The 15,513-nt window shown below is 44.4% G+C and overlaps 1 protein-coding gene across 3 annotated transcripts in view; it reads left to right on the plus strand.

The window, feature by feature from the left end:
- LOC147708575 (uncharacterized) overlaps positions 1-12,082 on the plus strand; it is a 110,107-nt gene extending 98,025 nt beyond the window's left edge. For all 3 annotated transcript variants that reach the window (XM_086927252.1, XM_086927251.1, XM_086927250.1), the window contains exon 2: positions 11,011-12,082. In XM_086927252.1, the coding sequence (XP_086783378.1) occupies positions 11,020-11,997 (978 nt within the window). In that variant the 5' untranslated portion in view covers positions 11,011-11,019 and the 3' untranslated portion in view covers positions 11,998-12,082. The remainder of the gene's footprint in view (positions 1-11,010) is intronic.
- The last annotated feature ends 3,431 nt before the right edge of the window (positions 12,083-15,513 follow it).

Genomic DNA, 15,513 nt, shown 5'->3' on the forward strand with positions numbered 1-15,513 from the left:
CAAGAAAGAGGAAGCAGATCCTGCAGAACTAAAAAACTTTAGGCCAATTTCCCTCCTGCCTAAAACCATTGTTTCTTTGCTCACCATGCCATTCCAGTTTGGACTCAGCCATATGCAAATCAGTCTTGACCCTGTGCCCGATGGGAACAGTCCAGACCGAACACCCAGGCCAGGTCGTCCCTGGACCGGAAACAAGCATCCTGGGACCCGTTTCAGGGTATGTCACCCTTCTGAAACCGGTCCTAGGATGCTTGCATCCAGTCCAGGGAGGACCTGGCCTGACCTGGCAGTTTGGGCTAGACTGTTCCCATTGGGCGCAGGGTCAAGACTGATTGGCATATGGCTGGGTCCAAACTGGAATGGCATGCTGAGCAAAAAAACGATGGATTTAGGCCCAGATCTCTGTACTGGGGTGAATATATGACATTGTTCTGCATTCTGTCCCTCAATAGTTCTTTTTGCATTTATCACCCTGAGTGGGACGGGTATGCCCAGACGTGGGTCCCATGCTCTCCATGCCACTGGAGTCAAGCGATCCTGGCTGATGAGGGCTGAAAGTCCGAAACCGGGCTAGGCTGCTTGTTTCCAGTCCAGGGAGGACCTGACCAGGCAGTTCGGGCTGTACTGTTCCCATTGGGTGCAGGGTCAAGACTGATTTGCATACGGCTGGGTCAAAACTGTAATGGCATGGTGAGCAAAAAAACAATGGATTTAGGCCCAGATCTCTGTACTGGGGTAAGTGTATGACATTGTTCTGCATTCTGTCCATCAATAGTTCTTTTTGCATAGTTCATCAGCTTGGCTGTAATTGTTCTCAAAGTGCGGCTTGTTGTGGCTTTTGGGGCTGGCAAACTATGAACTCCCTCCTTAATAGAAAATTGAGACAAGTGTTTTAAACTTTTCCCAATAATTGTTTAATAAAGGTTATATGGCATGAAAAACCGCTCTACCATACATTATAAGGGTATTGCAAGTCACTGAGGACTTCTATTTGCATTTAGAGGAACAATACTGAAGACCAAGCTCCTTTATAAGGTGATGGAACTCTGAGGTGACTTGAAATATTCCTATGTACAGCAAGAGGTACTTTATTCCTTATAATCCATGGTCATACTATCACCTTTCCCCACAAACCATTTACATCCTTGGTGCGTAGGTCTTTCATATGAAAAAGAGAGGATATTTGCAAACATGAGGAATGAAAACAGAATCTCTAGTTCAAACATCAAAAAAGATGTTAGATATTTTTTGCAGAAAGATATTATAATCAGTTTAATACAAGTCAGTTGTTTTTTTAAAAGGCACCTTAGCTCGAAATGTGTAGAAATATGCAGAAAGACACTTATTTTTCTATAATTGCCTAAGAAGTGCAAAACATTAACATATTGCCATAAATATCTCCTTTCTGCTTGGCACTTTACAGCGAGTAAAACAGAGCAGAAGAAAGAAAAGTAACATTTTGGTTTCTTCCTTAAACCGCTGCTTTAATCATGCCCTGTGACATAACCTGTACATGTAAAAGGGGGGGTCCCCGTCTGAGAGAAGGTTATATTGCACAACCTACAGAAAGTAGTTCAAAACACTTTAGAAAGAAAAACTACAATAACATTCTTCACTTTTAGAAGTGTGTATTGTCAATTATTCACAATACATTGATTAACAACTTCAAGGAAGTTTCATACAATTGTCACAGAATTGTTGTGCCCAGATAGGAAAGGGGGGAAAAAGGGGGAGAGAGGGAGTGCTCGGGGGAAGGGTTGGTGAGGGATGAATGTACACAGTTGTGGGTGATGAGTACACACAGTATAGACAGGATCAAAACAATTACAACAACAAAAGCCAAATAATTTATAAAGGCATAGGATGATGGATAATTTTCACAATAAAACTTTCGACGGACACTAAGTCAGTGCTGGACTGTAAAGGACAAGTGCCGGAAGTTGGGTAGAAGACCCAACTTCCGGCACTTGTCCTTTACAGTTGAAGTTGTTAATCAATGTATTGTGAATAATTGACAACGCATACTTCTAAAAGTGAAGAATGTTATTGTAGTTTTTCTTTCTAAAGTGTTTTGAACTACTTTCTGTAGGTTGTGCAATATAACCTTCTCTCAGACGGGGACCCCCCTTTTACATGTACTACTTACCGCCCAGGTCCCCGTGACTGCTTGGGTAAAACCCTCCCTTCTTGAACTGTGACATAACCTGCCTTTTCTCTCTGCTGCTGGTTCTGGCAGCAGGCACTGGGACTTCAGAACTCAACAGTAATAAGTTATTACAGTTGAGGTCTGACGCCTTTGTTTATAATATGTGACTGGGGGGCGTGGCTTGGACGCAAATGGTGAAACTCACCTAAGATCTGCGCTCCGTCATACCCTGGGAGCAAACTAAAGAAATATGCCAGAAATGCCGAACTGAAACGAGAAGTAAACATTATGGAGGACATCTGAACAGAGCGGATGGTAGAGCGGTAGATTTTGGAGAGCTGGAGGTGCAACATACAAGAGAAATCTCCGGAAGAAGCTCAAGCACAAGAGGGCAGGAAAGATCCCAAGATGGCGTGCATCTGGTAAGAGCCAGCCCTGGGAGACCTCCAACCCCTGAAGATGAAAGACGAGAGGCAGTACAAGTTCGAGGGCGAGGAGGCAAATGAAGCGGTGTTCTCCCACTCGCTCACCCGCACATAGATAAACATGTGAGAAATTCAGCGTACATAGACAGGAGGGCAGAAACGAAACCGCAACCGCATGAGTGGGCCGCCATTCTGAAGAAGGAGCAGCGAGCCAGGGTGACCACAAGGCACTGATGGAACCGGAGGCAGCTAGAGACCCGAAAATAGCACGGGGTGCAAAGAAGGTAAAAGGGTGTCGTAGGGGCACATGTCCGAGGATTACACAGAGTGCACCCAAAGGGAACTCGATATCTAGCGGGGAGCGGATTCACGGCCGGGACCCGACGGAGAGAAACAAAACTGCAAGGAACAGAGGAAGCCGCCATTTTCAGGGGGTTGTGAGAAGAGCCAGACACTGGACAACAGCAGATGCTCAATAGGAGTATGAAGTGCCCAGGCAGAGTAAAAGGAGTCGCAAAAGGAGTCGCTGGGGGGGGCAACGGTTGATGGCTGTGCTAGGGCTGACAGTAAGAAGCGGAGGCGAGAAGTCAACTGTTATGCCAGTCGAGAGCATTAAGGAAACAAAACTGCAAGTATTAGGGGGCCGCCATTTTGCACTAATAACAAAATAAAACAATGTGAGGAGGAAGAGCATTGCTCTGGTAAGACAGACCCCAACCCCAACCATCCCAACAGAGGAAGGGTAGAAGCACATAAGTCGGGAAACTGAATCCACACCTGTTAATGCCCAAAACAAAAAAACGCAGAGACACCTCAGAAGAGCTGGCAACCGCGAGGAGGGTCATCTCGGGACCAGGCTGGCCTACAGGCAGGAGGGACGAAAAGCTTGGCACTCTCCCCCCAAAAAACTAACAACAAGCAGTAACGGAGGCTAAAAGAGGCTGCGAGCCCCAACATACAAGGTTACTAATCTAGCAGGAAAGCCGGGCACCCTTACAGGAGAACAGCCCCAGAGTTTCAGACCAACATGAGCAAGCGGAGACCGTGACGGGGGGCCTGGCAACACCAGCAGCGCTGCATCGCACCGCTGAAGTTCAGAAAGAGCCAAAAAACAAACTATCTGTGAGGAGGGCTAAACCCCCTGAGAAAGTCTACCACTGGGAATATATCAAAAGGACAACAGAAGACAGTACCCAGCATTTGGGTCTGACACAAGGGGGGGCACAGATCTATGCACTAAGAGCACAGCTGAGACCTGCTAGAGGAGTCTGATCAACACCTTAGAGGCTGAGAAAGAAAAAAAGTGCTCAACGAATCGCATCCAAAACAAGAAATATAGGACACCCCAGGCATAAGGGTTAGGGGAGAAACAGTGGAGGTGGCTACTACAAGAGCTGAGCGGAGTACCCAGGAGCAGAAGAAAAGTCAAGAGACAAGAGTCTTAACCCAAGGAAACTCCACAGACAACCTGAGCACGACCGTACCCCTGCCACTGCAGAGACAACTAATCACAGCTCAAAAAGAGGACAAGAGATACAAGCTCCAATAAACCAGAAGAGGCCTGACAACCATGGCCGGCACCGAGGGGAAATTCCAGCAGCAAGAAAAGAAGAAGGGAGACATACTTTCAGACTCCCCCATCAAACAAAAGCAAGATATCAATGCCACACTCGACATGATCCTAAGGAAACTGGCTGAGGTCCATGATCTAGCTAAAACAACGAAACGAACCACAGACGCTATCCAGCAGGAACTGGCAGCTGTCAGAGCAGACTTCCATGCTGCAAATAACAGGCTGACGGTAGTCGAGCAGCGAGTTAGCAATCTGGATGATGACCAACAAACAAGTAAAACCCTCTATGCACTATCCAAAACCACGCTAATGCTACAAAGTCAGACCGCAGAGTTGGAGGACAAACACAGGAAAGGCAACATAAGAATTCTAGGTGTGCCGGAGGGGGAGGAGGACAAAACAGGGTTATGCATGGCCCTAATTGAAGAGCTGATCCCAAAAATAACGGGAATCAAATTCAGCCATCCACTTGAGCTTGACAAGGCAAACAGAGTCCAAGCTGTCAAATCGGCAAACCGGGCAGGCCCGAGCCAAATCCTTTGCAAACCATTACACTCAATGCACACTGAAGCTATTTTCGGGGCAGCGAGGAAGACACAGAATATGCAATGGAATGGGCACAGAATAATCCTCACGCAGGACTACTCCAAGACAATGATAGACACGAGTAAAAGCTTTTTAGCACTGAGGGACAAACTGAGGAAAGAGAACATAACATTCGCTTTCGCAGGGCCTGCAAAATTCAAAATCATGGACAAAGGAAAGACGATCTTCTTTGAGGAACCGGGTGAGCTGAACAGATACCTGAAAGGACCATCACAGCAAGAAATGGAAACAGCACAACCGGGGACAAGTAAAAGAAGAGCGTCACCAGAACTAAGAGTGGAGTAACAGCAGAGATGAAACAAGCTTCGAAAGGTGCAAGAGATAACCGCATCTACCTCAGAAAATCAACAAGCGACTACCTCCGACCATAAAGAAACAACAAATCTACCTCATACGGACAGAAAAAAAAAGGGGAACAAACCAACTACCTCAGCCTGACAAACACAACACAAGAAAACAACCGCAACAGAACACCCAAGAACATCTGTGATGCCGTGATGCCAAAGATATGAGACTGTTGCCCAACCAGAGGCATCTAAGGACAAGAACTTTACCAAACAATATATCCTTTTCCTCTATAGAAATAGCGCTAAGAGGAACCTAATGGAGGGAGGAAGGGGGTGGGAGGAAGTGCGGTTGGGAAAGCCCAACACATGGGAGAGAAATAACAACAGATCACCCCAAATGTCAGTGACACAGGTTGGCTGCCCGCCCAACGACTCTTAAGCAGTCAAGCTATGGCGTACATTGAAACCTCTTCTACTAACCGGGGGTCTCTAGGGTTAGCCAAACGGCAAGGGAGGGACACATAATTTGAGATACCTGATGAACTTCTCGAAAAAACCACAATGCACACCAACAATGGGTTGGTTCCCTATGAAACGAGGAAGGAGGGGAAAGGCAACTGAATCCAAGAGTATAATCTCCCGGGGGGGGGGGGGGGGGGGGGGTGGACGGAGTGGGGATATTGCCGTCGCACGTCCAGTGTACGATGTTTTGCTAGGGGGGTGGAGGGCGGGAGGGGAGGAGGGTTTAGGTAGGTCTGTTTGTACTGTCTGTTTCGTCTATATACACATACGATATCCATTGTCCTCTACTCTATCACTTTGATATCAACTTTTCCTACACTTACAAGAAGGAGCATGGAACCAGACCCTGGGGGTGTCGGGCCCTACACAAGAAAACACAGACAACACACACGGAAATTAAGTGCGTAACACGATCTAACCACTCTCAGAACGCACAAGAAAAAAGTGAACGGTCACAATCACCAATGACACACCCCAACGGTAGCTCACTAGCGTTGAATCTAAAAATAGCGTCTCTAAATGTTAATGGGCTTAAACACCCTGTAAAAAGGACTATCTAGCTAAGACCAAAGGGGGTGTTCTCCTACTGCAGGAAATCAGACTCTCACTAGAAGACTCACAAAGACTAAGTGCGAGGTGGATTTGTCAGATGGCCTGGTCCCCAGCATCTGGTAAGAAGCAGGGGATGATCACGCTTGTATTCAGGAACTCCAACACTAGAATAGTGGACCAACAGAATGATGAGACAGGGAGATTACTCATCACACAGTTAAAAAGAGGAGAAGAGACCATTCATCTCGCTAACATATACGGGCCGAACAAAGATGACCCAGATTTTTGGGAGGGAGTCTTGAGGGGACTGGACGGAAACCCCCAAAACGAATTACTAGTAGTGGCAGGTGATTGTAATATTGCACTAGACCATACACTAGACAGACAATCACACTGCCACTCACTCCCCCCAAAGCTCAAGGCACTTTACGGAACGTCTGCATCAAATACAATCTCAAGGACCCATGGCGTCTGCAACACCCAGTCACCAGAGACTACACATTCTACTCACACAATTCCTACAGCAGGATAGATTACATTTTAATCTCAGGTATACACACACACTTAATAGACCACTCAGACATAGCGGCTAGGACTATCTCAGACCACTCGTGCCTCAGCCTATTGCTGTTCGGACGACATAACGAGGACCTACCACGTAGATGGAGGTTCAACAGCGATGTCCTGGCAGAACAGAACAACAAAAATAAAATAAAAGAAGACAATAAAGAATACTTAAGACTTAACAACACACCGGACATGGACCCTAGGTCCGCATGGGACTCACTTAAGGCAACAATCAGGGGCACAATAAAAGAGACTAAAGGAAAAATGAACAAGAGGGAAAAAGCTCAACTAGAGCAACTGGAAGAAGAAATAAAAGGATTAGAAGCAGCACATATCTCAGAGCCAGAGAACAGTTCCACATTAGCAATGCTCACAAAGAGGAAATACAAATACAAAAAAATCCTGAGCGAAAGGTCAGGACTGTGGGTGAACAAGCATAAGGCAATCAACCTCTGTGAAGCTAACAAGGCAGGGAAGAGTCTAGCCTCTTATCTAAAGCACAAACAAAAGCAACACACCATATCATCGATCACTGACTCGAAAAACAACACACACACAAGCCATAAGCAGATACTAAGAACCGTCAGCAAATTTTACCAGGATCTATTCAAGGAAGACCAGTCCTTGGATGTGAAAGGAAGCACATGGTACCTAGAAAGACTAAGCCTACCAAAGATAACAGACAAGGAAGCACACACCATAGGACAGGAGATAAGCGAAGCAGAAATTGAGGGGGCAGTGAAGTCTCTTAAAGACAACAAGGCCCCGAGTCCGCATGGCTACACGGCCACATTTTACAAAACATTCCTGGGCCTCTTGACCCCCTACCATGAAGAAAGTCTTCAACCACCAGGATAAGGCAGGAGCAAACATAGTAGTAATCCCAAAAGAAGGCAAGAACAACAACTACCCCAAAATTATAGACCTATCTCACTAATCAATGTAGACTGCAAAACCTATGCGAAAATACTGGCTTCAAGACTGAACAGGGTATTGCCAAAGTTAATAAGCAATGCACAAGTAGGATTCCTAAAGACGCGCATGTCGCATGACAACACAAGACTCCTGTGTCACATACTAGAGCGAGCTGCGGAGACTAATGAGCCTGCGGTGGCCATAACATTAGATGCAGAGAAAGCGTTTGACAGGGTATCCTGGCATTTCCTAGAGCCGTGCTTGCGGATTTTCAAGCTGGGGGAGGCATTCACAAACAAAGTAATGGCCCTATATAAAAACCCCAGTGCAAGGATAGTAATCAACGGAGCGGTCTCAGAACCCTTCAACCTCCAGCGGGGCACAAGACAGGGCTGTCCTCCGTCACCCTTGCTATTTCTTCTGGCCCTAGAGTCACTGATCAGAGGTATCGGTGCCAATGACGAGATAAGGGGTTTTACCATCAATGAGGTGACAGTTAAACTAGCCGCATATGCGGATGCCATCCTTATAATCACGGAGAGACCTCAATCTTCTGTCAATGCCCTAATGGAGACCATAGGGAAGTATTCCATCCACTCTGCATATAAGCTAAACAAAGACAAATCGGAGTGTAAACCCCTTAACATCCACACCACCAAAGAAACACTGGGGGATTCAGGCCTTGCCTGGCAGACCGGGTTCATTATTTACCTGGGAATACAATTTGGCAGGGACCTCAGGGGCACACTAGATCAGAATGAGAGCCAGTTAGTTGCAAACATGAGGGAGCTCCTGGAAGCATGGTCACCCAGATAAATAACATGGTAGGGGAGGATAGAGACAATCAAAATGATGATCACACCAATGGTCAATTACTTAGCCAACATGCTTCCCCTAACACTAACAGACAATTTCCACCAAAAAATAGACAAGCTGATCAACACATTTTTGTGGAGGGATAAGAGAGCGAGGATGAGCCTGAAGAAGCTAAGGCTACATAAGAAGCTAGGAGGGCTGAACCTGGCAGACTTCAAAACGTTCAAAACTGCTTTCCTGGCAAAACAAGGAGCATATGGGTTCTCCCTGAACAAGACTATACGCCAGTCTGGCTCAACATTGAGAGGAGCCTACTAGATAACCTTGAGCCCATTACCCTCCTCACAGCAAATAAATACACACACCCCACTAACCCAATACTCAAAAACATATGTAATGCCCTGCTCAAAGTAGACCAAAAAATGGACATCAGCATAAAAAACACGAGATGGGAATCATTTTGGGGGAGCAGGAAGATAAAGTACAGGGGAAAACCACTATCTATAGAGTCATGGAAGAGAATGGGCATCTCCTACCCGAGCCAGCTAGATGTGGAAGATAACTCAGCCACCTTTAACATGCTAGGAGCAAAGCTTAACTTCCCTGAATGAGAATTTGATAACTTCCTTAAGATTAGAACCGCACTGTCTAAAGCGAAACTCAGTAAGCGCAAACCCTCCATCATCCAGTACATGACTAACATTAACAGAACAGTACACCTGGTGTCACACCTGTACCGCCTACTACGACCCGGATCCACAAAGCTAAACAAAAAAGTAACTGCATACTGGGAGAAAGAACTGAGGGCCACACTTAGTGGTAAAGAACTACAACTTCTATGGTCTTCCCCCACACAAAACAAAATCTCCCCAGCACTAGTACAGACAAAATTATGGACATTACACAAGATCTATTGGACCCCAGCTCGTCTGGCGACTTCAGGACTCAGAGAGAACGACCTTTGCTAGAACTGCGACAAAGCGACCTGGCACACCTAATATACCAATGCCCCAAGGTCAGCAAATTCTGGGATAAAATCTTCAACTTCATAAACAATTCACTGGGATGTACACTCAAGCCAGAATTTGCCTCCCTGACAACTGAATTCCTAACTACAGCAGTAGACTCACAACAAGATAGAGGACTATTGGACCTGTTATGACAGCAGCAGTACAAATAGTCCTCACCAACTGAAAAGACACCTCCAAGGCAACCTTCAAGGTCTGGCTCAACTGGGTGACGTACTTGAGGGGGGCGGACACAATTGCCCTCCAACAATCACTGTGGAAACAACAACGCAGGGGCATGTGGGAGGCCTTAGATAAATACCTGGATGCAAAAGACCCGCCATGAACTATACCAACACAAGACATTCAGCCTGACCGCATAACCCCCCCCCCCCTCCCCAAGGACCTAGTCAGTCGCAAGAATAGCAAACTTCTTGTATCTTTTCTTCTCCTTTGTTATTTCTTCCTTCTTTCCTTTTCACACCTCCTCCTACCCTCTAGGGCGCAATTGGACAAAGGGGTCAGCCTAGTACGAAAAATCTGTAAAGTAGCGCCTCAATAACCAGCGATCCTTGGCTGGAAACCCTGTAACGAGATTTCCATGAAGAATGTATGTTTCATGTTTTATGCGTTTGTAAAAACAATAAAACTTGTTGAAATTTTTAAAAAATAGGTGACTGGGTGTGTCGCATGCCACCTATTATATATGAGATCTAATATCCCCTGCAGTACATTGTAAGAATATTGCAAGTCCCAGAGGAGTTCCATAACCATATAGAAGAACAAGGCCGTCGGGAATATTTCAACTAAACAACTCCACGTAATCAAACCAATACATTATGCTAAATTCACCATTTCTGTGAAAGTGATATGGGTATTGTGATGTATACTCTCCTCTATAAGATTATTTACACAATTTGTATTTGCATCGGTTTTAGTAAGGGGAGAAAAGCGAGAATTTTTAAATAAAATAAAATGTGATAATATGTTGTGGTTTAGCACAGGTACATTGACCCCTGGTACTGTGTTAGTCAGGAATTAGCAAAATGAGTTTTAATATATATATTTTTTTAAAGTACACAATATTTATTTTTAATGTAGTATTATTTTCCCTCTTGCTTTCTATGCAGAGATTGTTAGAAGAACTCCACAGCAAACAGAAAGTTACAAATAGAACCTTTGCAGTTGTAAAGTTGGCCCTAAGAGTCTTCATACCCTAATGTGAGGGGTGGAGACATGGAAGTCCAAATCTAAGTGGAGATCTCTGCAAGAAAATGGTGCATTTCATCCATAAGATATCTACCTATGTGAAAGTGTAATCTGCACGTGTGGAAATTTCCACATGTAAACCAAACTTTGTGAATAGGCCCCTACATGTGCTGCAATACACAGAAAGGGATTATTGGTAGTGCTAAAAAACCTTTAAACAAAAAGAAACAATAAATGCAAACCTTTTAAAGTACTTCTATTTTGTTATCCCCTAACCCTAAGGAAGGGCTGAAAAACGTGCATCATTTTTAAGTGAAGTGCTTCAAAATTAAATCTGATCGTTCACTTTTGCCAAGAGGTTTCAATAATGTTCATTTCTTCTCAGGAATGCAAGATGGCTCGACTGCTTCTCAGGGTGTGGCTGAATTTCGTGTGCCTTCTGTACATGGCACCTCAATATACCAGAAGCCAGGATGTGTTCTTTGGTCTGAAAAACTACACCGAATACAGAGTTGGCAACATGAACATGATTATCACTGTACCCCATGGTGGAGATAAGCTACCAAGTGAAATACCAAACCGAGATGCCGGATGCTGGAACCCAGATTCTGCCACCTGCCAGTTTACTCACAATTGCCCTGCTGGATCGCAGAAAGACTCAGAGAAGTGTAAAGTTTCGACATTGCAGGACAAGTATACCTTAAACGTGGCATTAAATCTCGCGAAGGAAATCTGCGCTCTCACTGGTGGATACTGCCCTCACATTGTGATAAATCACCTGGGGAGATCCAAGCTGGATGCCAACAGGGAAAAGGAGGAGGCTACTTTTGGGGTACCCCAGGCAGAGCTAGCATGGAAGGAGTTTATGGATTTCATAAATAAGTCAAAATCCCAGATGGGAAGGGGACTTCTGGTGGATATTCATGGCCAGGTCCATCCTGAACAATGGATAGAGCTGGGATACACCCTGTCCAAAGCAAGCCTTGATTCTGGTAGATTTACTGCAGCCCAGTCATCCATTTACCAACTCTCACAGGAGCACAGGGAAGTCCCTTTTGAAACACTTCTTAGGGGAGAAAGAAGCCTAGGGAACTTTATTGAAGAGCAGAATGGTATTAACAAATACATTTGTGTTCCTTCTCCCAAAAACCCTGGCCCCAGTGGTGGAAACTATTTTCCAGGTGGTTATATCACCGAAACGTTTGGGTCCAAGAAGTCAGGGCTGGTGGACGCTATTCAGATTGAGCTGCCACGGTGGATAAGGGAAAACAACGAGCGTCCCAGATTTTGCATGGCTTTAGCAAAGGCCATGATGAATTTTTGGCAAACAAACTATTGCAACCAATCTGAATCCAAATTAGTAGGATGCTGAGGAGAGTGGGAATAAATCACCACAGTCTTATGAGGAGTAGTAAATTTCAGTGCAATAGTCAATGATATTAAAAGTTGTTAACTTATAATCAAATCCTCTTGACTGTTTATTTTGGGAAATAGCTACAATGACAACTGATTTTTATTCAGATTCAATTCTGAAAGTATAGCCCCAGACACTACTGAAAACTTAAAAAACTGTTTATTTTCCCAAAACATACTCATTATGATTACATTCATTGGCTATTTCCAGCAAGCTCACAATTTGAAAATTAAGGGACTAATTTAGAGTTTGACGGCCGGTGTTAGTACTATTGCCATGGTTGAGAACTTTGCTCCCACCATGGTGAGGGTTCTCCACCTAATTTAGAGAGGTCTGCCGGCTCAGTAGACATCTCTTGCATTTATGGAAACCTCTCTCATGGCTGTTCCTGTGAATGCATTGAAAGTGTGCCATGCGGCTCTGTGAGCATGATGCCACCACATTTTCCTTTTTTTATTTCGAAAAAAAAAATCTCAAAGGGGTATTTAGCCTTTTTTTTTAAATAAAAAAAACTGACCCCCTCATCATGGGAGTTTTCTCCCATGGTGTGGTGGTCATTAAAAAGTTTTTACTTTTACATACCGCTACTTGTGGCCTCTCTAAATCATGTCGGCGTACGAATGGCCAAAGGCAGCGTAGATGGAATGGTGCCAGCCGTCTACAGACTGAAGGCCTGCTCATCTGTATATCAGGCGGGTTTGACCTTCAATTTTGCAGAAAGGGTACTCTGTTGCCTTTGCGATGGAATTCTCTCCATGATAACCTCTAAATCGGCCCTAATTCTGCTATTCATCAATTGTTTTTTTATTATACATGAAGATGTTTAAAAAATACAAAATGTAATTTGCATTTAAATTGTAAATAGCAATGCAAAAGCAGTAAGACACCTTGGGCCTCATTTATGAGAAATGACGCATCGCTGCATGAAAGCAGCGATGCGTCACTTCTCAGTTCGCACACCTTGCGACATTCCTGATGCGTCATATTTCATTTATGACGCATCATGTCGCAAGGAGTTACAGATACGTCAGTATTTCTGACGTATCTGTAAGCGCAAAAGTGACGCATTGCTGGAGTGTGTCACAAAAGTGACACAACTCCAGAAATGCGTCCTTTCACATGGGGCAAGCCCCATGTGAAAGGGCCTGCATCAGTCTTACGCCTGCTGTGAGGCAGGCGCAAGATTTTGACGCAACGGCGTCCTAAAAGTGACGCAGTGAAATCTCATAGATTTCACTGCGTCACTTCTACGACCCTTCCTTGCGCCAATACTCCCCCCTTGCATACATTATACCTGGCGCAGGTATAATGTGGCGCAGGGGTTTACAAAGTGACGCATCTACCTAGATGCGTCACTTTGTAAATATGGCGCAACAAGGCGTATTTTTTACGCTGCAGGTGCGTCACAAAAAGTGACGCACCGGCGGCGTAAAAGTGACGCATAGCCTCATAAATGAGGCCCCTTAGTGTGAAGATTTCAAAGCTTGTATTGCAACTGGAAGTAGAATGCACGCTGTGTCAGGTGTCTACAGGTGGCTTAGTATGCCTTTGGGGGAGCCAGTAGTCCATTTGGAAGATTTATTTATCACAGATGCTTGTGTACTGATATTTAATGTTTTGAAATGCTAAGTAGTTCAAATGGCAACGCCAGTCAACTTTCCACGACAAAATCTATATTTTGGTCTTCAAAGTTCGTAAGTGCTGCACATATGTGGAGAAGTGTGGCTCAATGATTAGAGCGGCAGACTCTGATGCAGAGGTCTAGCCCTGATGCAGAGGTCTAGCCCTGGACCAGGGTTCACTTCCCCGCCTCGGCGGGTCTTGGGCTCAAAATTCCACGGACCTGATAATTCTCGCCTCAGTGCCTATTCCAATCATGGAGTCCCACTCTGCAACTCTGGGCAATAGCTTGCTTAATCTCCACAACGGCCCACACAACGCTAAGGATGCCTGGCTTCACCTTGGGGTGCCCAGGAGTGGACGCCTCACAGGGAAAGCCAGGATGGGTTCCACAGCGGTATTCGTACAAGCGCCTTGAGACCCTTGCGGGTGAGTAGTGCGCTATATAAGTATCAATTTACAGTTTACATTATGAGAACCAAATACCCCAAGAAACCGAAATGTCTTGTTTTGAATAATATATAGTTCAACTCTATACATACTAGTTAGCTAGAAATCCTTATCATTCAATCAGAGAATGCAATCTCTAGTATCACTGTAAAGACTACAGTCTAATTCAAGAGAGTATTTATCAAGCCATGTGTACTATCATTGCATTTCATGGAGTTTCCCATGTGTAATACCTCATGTCGATTTGAAGGGAGGCCTTGAATAGATACTACAGCAAACAAACATATGGCCCGTTCTGGTAACATCTCCATTGTGTGGTACATCAATTGTGCATTTCACAGGCATACCAAGTCAGACCCACCCAAGTTTCAAGGAAGAAAGATCAGATGAGAGAACCTTTGCAGTGCTAGGGGTCTGACACTGGAGTAAGTTCCCTAAATGTATACATATTTGACATTAGTGTTGAATCAACTTTACTTCAGTAATGAAAGAAAGCCAATCTTATTTGGCAACCTTTCAGTCACCCAGAGCTCCTACATTTACAAAACACCTCATTCACTGCCAAACTCTCTTCCTGTATACATTGGTTTCCACCAGCATGCTAGAAATGCATAATGAATGATCCTTGGTGGATGCAAGCACTTGATAGAGGCTTATTATATCACTTCAGAGCATTGGTTAGAAATATGACAATGGAATCACAGAAGGATATAAAACATCTTATGTTGTTTAAGGAAGTGGCACTCCTTTGCATGATCATCCCCATTTCTTTTGAACGTATGCTGTTGGTTATGAGAGTCTATACACTGGACCCTGACAACCAGGCCCCAGTGCATGTGCTCTGACCTATAAAAACCTGTCAACTTAATTTAAAGTCCCTAGTGCAAACGCCTTTTAGGTACACTTTTCCAAGGGACTGCAGCAGCTATTGTGACTCCTCAAAAGTGACATGGCAAAGCATGCCTTAAGGTATACCCCTACAGCCTGAATGGCCAGTTTTAAAAACAGGATGTTCGACCTGGCAAAATAAATGATTGCAAGGCCTAAACTTTCCTTTTTAATATGTATAAATCACTCATAAGGTAGGCCCTAAATTTCCCTTAGGCAGGGTGGATGGTATTTAAAAAAAAAAGGAAATGGGTATTTAAGTTTTACATGTCCTGACAGTGAATAATCTCCAAGTTTGTTTTTTTCTCTTTGGCAAGGCTAGCTCTCCAGTAGAAAAACACTGAGTTGTGTTATTGCACCTTATAATGCATAACTTCAGTTAGGTAATAGTTAGAAATATGATTCAATGGCTCAAATTAATAGTCATTTAAAATCCAATCTAATGTTCAAGTCAGATTTTAAATTACTATTTTGAAAATACCATTGTTAAGAAGTCAGCCTTTTTCTGCCTAAAGC

This window comes from Lissotriton vulgaris, chromosome 6, assembly GCF_964263255.1.
Source record: "Lissotriton vulgaris chromosome 6, aLisVul1.2, whole genome shotgun sequence".
Lineage (NCBI taxonomy): Eukaryota > Metazoa > Chordata > Amphibia > Caudata > Salamandridae > Lissotriton > Lissotriton vulgaris.